The sequence below is a fragment of the Clarias gariepinus genome, chromosome 9 (assembly GCF_024256425.1).
Source record: "Clarias gariepinus isolate MV-2021 ecotype Netherlands chromosome 9, CGAR_prim_01v2, whole genome shotgun sequence".
NCBI lineage: Eukaryota > Metazoa > Chordata > Actinopteri > Siluriformes > Clariidae > Clarias > Clarias gariepinus.
Genome location: NC_071108.1, coordinates 29,049,844 through 29,056,170, shown reverse-complemented (window position 1 = coordinate 29,056,170; position 6,327 = coordinate 29,049,844). Strand labels below are relative to the sequence as shown.

Genomic DNA, 6,327 nt, shown 5'->3' with positions numbered 1-6,327 from the left:
GTAATACAATTACAGAAATTATCTTAAGGTATTTTGATCTGAATGTGTTATGTGTAATGTAATTGGTGACTGTGCAGCTGTGTCGTGAATCACCCACTCGTTGTCTATACCACTTTATCCTCTATACACATTGTTGCGGGGAGCATGGAGCCAATCCCAGGAGATATAGGGCACTAGGCGGTGTACATCCTGGATGTTGTGCCAATCTATTTAAGGGCACACACATACACACTTTGGACTGTAGGAGGAAACCGGAGCACCTAAAGGAACCCCACCAAGCACACGGAGAACATACTCCATGCAAACTCCATGCACACAGACCTGAAGTGGGAATCGAACTCAGACCATGGAGGTGCAGTTCTAACCACTTCGCCACTGTGTTATGGATTTGCTTTGATTAGTATGAAAATGATGTATGTTACCAGTTACCAGATATCAATTCAGATGAACATATGCATTTCTTGGACGGTTTTCTTTTAGGTGTGATGTCTTATACAGTAATCCCCACCACCAGCACCACCATCCAAGCACTCTTGGATGAATGGTGTTCGTCATTACAATAAAGTCCTTAATAACACCTCAATAACATTTTATTTGAGGTTTTTTCTTAGCAACATGGATTACTCCAAATAATAGTAGACAAAAAAACCAGCTGCAATGTATGTTTGCATATTATGTTGCAAAAACAGACAAAACAATTTTTTACTGATAACTTTTTATCACGTGTTAGACTATTTGGTGCAACATTCACATAATAATATTGAGGCTATTACCTAAAATGTAGCTAAATTATAATATCCTATTTCCTTAGAGTTAAGACCACACACACACACTAACCTTTCGGCACCACGTCCATTTTCTCACTTCAGTCACTGGAAATCTTTTCTTTTTCACCTGCAACCAGGCCTTCCTTTTATACTTTTCTTTTCATTAATAATACATTATTAATTAAATATGCATTTTTGTATAGGAAAGTTTCCCCGAGCTCCGTATGGGAATTCAGCGCTGTGAGCTCTGGGTTAAGGATTATTCCAGGCTGAGCCGGTTAAAGGTAAACCGTTTTAAAGGATGCCCGTGAGGCACAGAGAGAAACTTCTAGACCTTCCCCCTGCTTCCTTTCAGCTCTGTTCTCCTCAAAGGTGCACCTTTAAAGGAAACCTATAGGGATATACTGAGCATCTAGAACTATTTAATATTGTAGAAAAGGTTTTTCGTTGCAATTTTATTCAAAAAGTGAAACTCATATATTTTAGATTTATTAGATGTACAGTCATGGCTAAAGGTTTTGAGAATGACACAAATATTGATTTTCTGCTGCTTTAGATTTTTTTAGATTTTTTTGTCAGATGTTACTATGGTATACTGTGGTATAATTACAAGCATTGCTGAGAGTCAATATTTTCTGTGGTGATCCTTTTTTTTCAAAACCTCTGGAATTCACTCTGGCCTGCTTTCAATCAACATCTGGGCCACATCTTGACTGATGGCAGCCTATTCTTGCATAATCACTACTTGGAATTTGTCAGAATTTGTGGGCTGGTGGGTATTGACCACAAGTTCTCAATAAGACTAAGGTCTTAGGGGTTTTCAAGCCATGGACCCAACATTTCTATCCCCCCCCCAAGCTGTTTAGTTATCACTTTTGCTTATGCAAGTGGAGGCCTGCCTCTTGTTCCTCATGCTCAACACTTCCATAATTTACAACTTAAGTTAAAAAGTCACATCAGTTTTATTGACAAAAAAAAAGAAAAAATGATGATACACTGGCTATCTCAGGTCAAACTCAAACAAAGTCGATGCAAATACATCCTCATAATACTTGTACAAGCATAGGAAACAACCAAATGTCGCAAATTATCAAGATAGAAACACTTGCAGTATTTAACCCGAGTAATGAATCAGACATTTGTTGAATCCACTTACATCATTTTTAGACATAGAGCTCATAAATAAAAAAGTGACTGTGTGTCATTGGCAAAACATAATTTTCACAATATAAGAATGTGTGATGCATTGGTCACTAGCAACACGTGAGGAAATCAACAAGGCCCTTGTTACTCAGGGAATGTTGGCACAAATGTGGAAACTTAATGCTCTGCTGTGTTCATGTGCGATGAGAACAAAAATCATTCAAAAGTAAAAATTGGGAAATTTAACATATGTTTTTTAAATGCAATAAAAATTTTTTTAACGCAATCAAATCATGATAAAGTTAGGTGATAAGGCAGGTACGTTTCAGATGTTCATTCGATTCATCCTTCATTTAAAACAAAGTCGAGTGGAAATGTTTACATGCCCTTAGGTTAAAATGAGAACGACAATGTGGAGTGCTTCTGTTTCATAAATGGTCCTTCATGGTCACAAGTAACAAAAATATTTAAACAGTACATGTTAAGACATGAATAGTGAAAAAGAAAATAATATTAGTTTAAAAGTTTAACAGTCACAATGTCACGTTTGAACTATTTCTTCTATTGGTTTTGCCTTGTTTTTCCCATTAAACGACAGAGGGGATGCAAACTTTTGCACTCGACTGTACATACTTCTGTTTTTCTCCCCTTAAGCCTTTAGAAGCAATGCCACAATATTAACGCCATACTGCTTGTAGTGTTTAGGACCTAAGGGAAGGTTGCTGCAGCTCTACGAGCCGGCCTCTTGCTCTTGGCCGAGCGCCTCCAGCAGCATACCCATAGGTGTTCTCTTCAGCCCGATGCTCTCCAGCTTGTTCTCCACTTTGTTCTTTAAGCTCCGGAGTCTTACTGATGCATGGATTAAAATCACTGAAAGGAAAGTGCAACGCAAAACATTATCATCATTAACTGGGATGTTTAGATGTTGGTGGTCCTAATCATCCTCAGGGCAATACTGAACAACAGTTAAAAGAATTATGAACGTTTCCAGTGTTAAATCATTACTAATATATAAGATTAATTGCTTAGCATGCAACTCATCCCATGATTCAACTTTTTGGTTTTCCAGGTTTTATGTTAAGGTAAACTCTTAATATGATACAGAATCATAAGTTTACCATAATTTTTCGAGACAAAAATGTGGTCTCCTGTCATATATGAGGGTGCATTAAAAAAAATGATCCGCACTCCGGTTATATTAACACCTGGTGTTGGTAACAGCACTCTGTTGGTGTCGACACTGCAAAAACTTTGCTTTAAAGTGATAATGCGTCCCTATAGTCCTGAAATTCCTCCATTGAACTTTCACCTGTTTGGTTCCCTGAAAGCAGCCCTACAAAGATTAAAATTCACTTCTGATGAAGAAGTGAAGACAGCGGTGCATTTGTGGCTCTCAGCTCAGCCTAAAACTTCCACGAAAGGGAATACGAAAGCTTTTTGACAGATGGACAAATTGTATTAAAAAGCAAGGGGATTATGTCGAAAAATTGTGTATTTGTTTTTTCTAAAAGTTAATTCAAATCAATTCTACTGCCAGAGTGAGGATCATTTTCGACTCCCCCTTATATTTTTATGAAAGGCTAGGTTTCCTTCACTAAGAAGATATCGTAAAGCCTTTATTTAAGACCTCAACAGGAGCAGTAGATCATCACAGAATTAAACAGGTAAAACATGTCGAAATACTAACTTAAGATGGGGAAGGTGATGCCAAAGAGGAAGATGGCCACACCTCCCAGGAACGATAATAAAAAGTAGCTGGAGCCCAAGATGGCGATTAGACAGAGAGAAGGATGGTTCCTCCGAAAGCGTCTCACTGTGGCCTTGTTTTCCGCAGCCCATACAAAGCTCAGAAACACTGAGATCACCACAGCCGCTCCAAGGATGAGCTGAAAGGGCCGGAAATACCTGAGCATAGTGAGGAAAAAGCAACTGTGTGAGATCTTGTAGGAGTGCAAGGGAACACAGCAGAAACCAAACATGGGTGATTTTGCAGGTAAATTTAAAAAGCTTTTTAAAAACTGTTCCTGTAACCACATACTGTATGTGCATATTTCTGGTAAATACCTGTAGGGTTAGGGTTAGGGAATGTCCTTATAAATTGTTGGCATGGATCACGACAGGTGTTAGAAATTATGAACTGAGGGACACATTTTTTTTAAATCGGGTCCCTCATGCACTCCCACACCAGCGCCATCCATCCACCCACCTTTAGTTTTAATACAAAACTCCCAATTTTAAATACAGACTTGACCATTAACTACCATGGACTTTGATGCACTGGGTGTTCTGGCGCTTTTCTGTCATGGCCAGCATTGAATATTTTCACAATTTTTGTTTTTCACGATTGGTGTTCTGTGCGACTGGATTGGACAGGCTGGCCTTTGGTCCCCATGGACATGGATGAGCTTTGGGTGCCTATGATCCGGTCACCATCGACTGCTACTGTATATATTATCAGTGCTTAAGTGCTTATGTTTTGTGGTGCCTCAATATGATTATAAAGCACAAAGGTAGCATCCTTCTTTTATTTTAAAACAAATCAAGGAGTAAAAAGTGGACAACCTAATGATGATTAGAGGAAAGTAAAATCATACACTGATTGAAGAAATGACTGCAAAGCACTAAATCATCAGATGAAATGATGGGTGAACAAATAGATTTATTTATCAGAAATCAGTTCAATCATGAAGGCTTCATTACACAATCATCGTAATCAAAATACTGCTTGGATCATGTGACTGTCCGCTGTCTAGGATGACAACAATACAAAAATATAAAGCAGATGCTTATCCACATGTACAGTTTATACTGTAATCATCTTTAGGACTTGTGATGTTTTATATCATAAAACCGACATGCAAGTCACATGACTTTACTTGCCTTGTGGTCCAGTCTTTGGACAGTTTTAGGACTGGTGTAATCTGTTTAATAATGTTATTTTTGGTGTGTTTCTTTTAGGTATTATGCAAAATGTATTGTAAAATTTAAATGTTTCAACTTTGTCAACTGTTATTAAAATGGAAAATTAATTTAAAAAATAATGCTTATTATTAATGCTTATTATTATTATTATTATTATTATTATTATATGCAATGGTTAAATGCACACTTTCTTGTTTACAGTGGGGGGAAACAGCCTAAAGGTTTAATAGTTAAAGGACTAAATGATACCACAGTTTTACACAATAAAAAGGATGCCATGGACCTGATAGGATTAAATAAATCATTTATTTTGGGGATATAAATAACACCTAAGCTCTATGATTTAGATCTAAATCAGATCTTTATATTAATGCACAGGTCTTGTGTGTCATAATTGTAGTATGACACAGTATATTGAAATATGGTTTCAATTCAAATGTAAAAAAAATGCTGCATTTTAATGAGATTTTTTCGAAAAGAGGACAAGATAGGACAAAATCAAGGATTTGGACAAATAGCTTGCTCTAAAAGATAAAGAATTGCCTGATGTTTAACGTTAAACAAGCTAATAATTGGTTTAAAGGCGTTAAAGAGGTCTGTGTGTGTGTGTGTGTGTGTGTGTGTACACGTCACAGCTGAGCCCTTACCCGACTATCAGCAGCAACGCCAAAGCCGAGGCAAAATAGTTGGTCTGGTAATACAGCAGGTTGTTAATGATGCGGTTGTTCCACCTCTCTAAATTACGGACATCAGGCGCGGAGAACCGGGCCGAACCGAATAGAAAATCATCAAGGCTCCGGAAAGGCGGAGGCTGAACGTCCACCATTTTCGATACAGCTGTTCAAAACTACATTACCCAGAAGACGCTGCGTGCCTACGTCATTTTCAAGCGCCGTTAGCAGACAGACAAACAGAATAAAAAAAATTAAATACTGTGTAGAGTTTATTTTGAACAAAATACCACCACACAAATCACAATATTCACAATTCAGGATATAATACCGAAATAACAAATGACAAAAATGTAAATAACACACTTAGAAGAAAAAACTTTAACCAGAAGTTAAAACAACAACAACAACAAAAAATCTATACCATGTGACTCACATAAATATAAAACTCTAACTGCCTCGGATATTTTTCGTTTGAATTAATACTATCAAAATATCTTACAATGTTATTTTTAATACAAGACAGGTATACTATTATTAAATATACATTATGAATAAAAACATGGCAATTATACTGGTTCAATTAATTATCTTCATCGTCTGTCCTGCTTTATTCTGTATAAAGGGTCGCAGGGGCCTGGAGCCTCTCCCAGGAGACTTAGAGAAGGAGGCAGGATACACCCAGGACAGAGTGGCAGTCCATCGCAGTGCACACACATTCACGTTCACATACTCATTCACACACTACAGCAATTTAGGAATACCAATTAGCCTTATCTGCATGTCTTTGGACTATGGGAGGAAACCAGAGTACCCCGAGGAAA

At 37.4% G+C, this 6,327-nt stretch overlaps 1 protein-coding gene across 1 annotated transcript; it reads right to left on the bottom strand.

Annotated features, from left to right (window-relative positions):
* Positions 1–1,710: 1,710 nt before the first annotated feature.
* On the bottom strand, positions 1,711–5,664 carry praf2 (PRA1 domain family, member 2). The gene is made up of 3 exons (XM_053504235.1): positions 5,480–5,664; positions 3,598–3,815; positions 1,711–2,780 (listed from the first exon to the last, which is right to left on the bottom strand). Exons 1-3 carry the CDS (start codon positions 5,656–5,658, stop codon positions 2,641–2,643), a joined length of 537 nt encoding a protein of 178 aa, XP_053360210.1. The 5' UTR covers positions 5,659–5,664; the 3' UTR covers positions 1,711–2,640.
* Between the last annotated feature and the right edge of the window lie 663 nt (positions 5,665–6,327).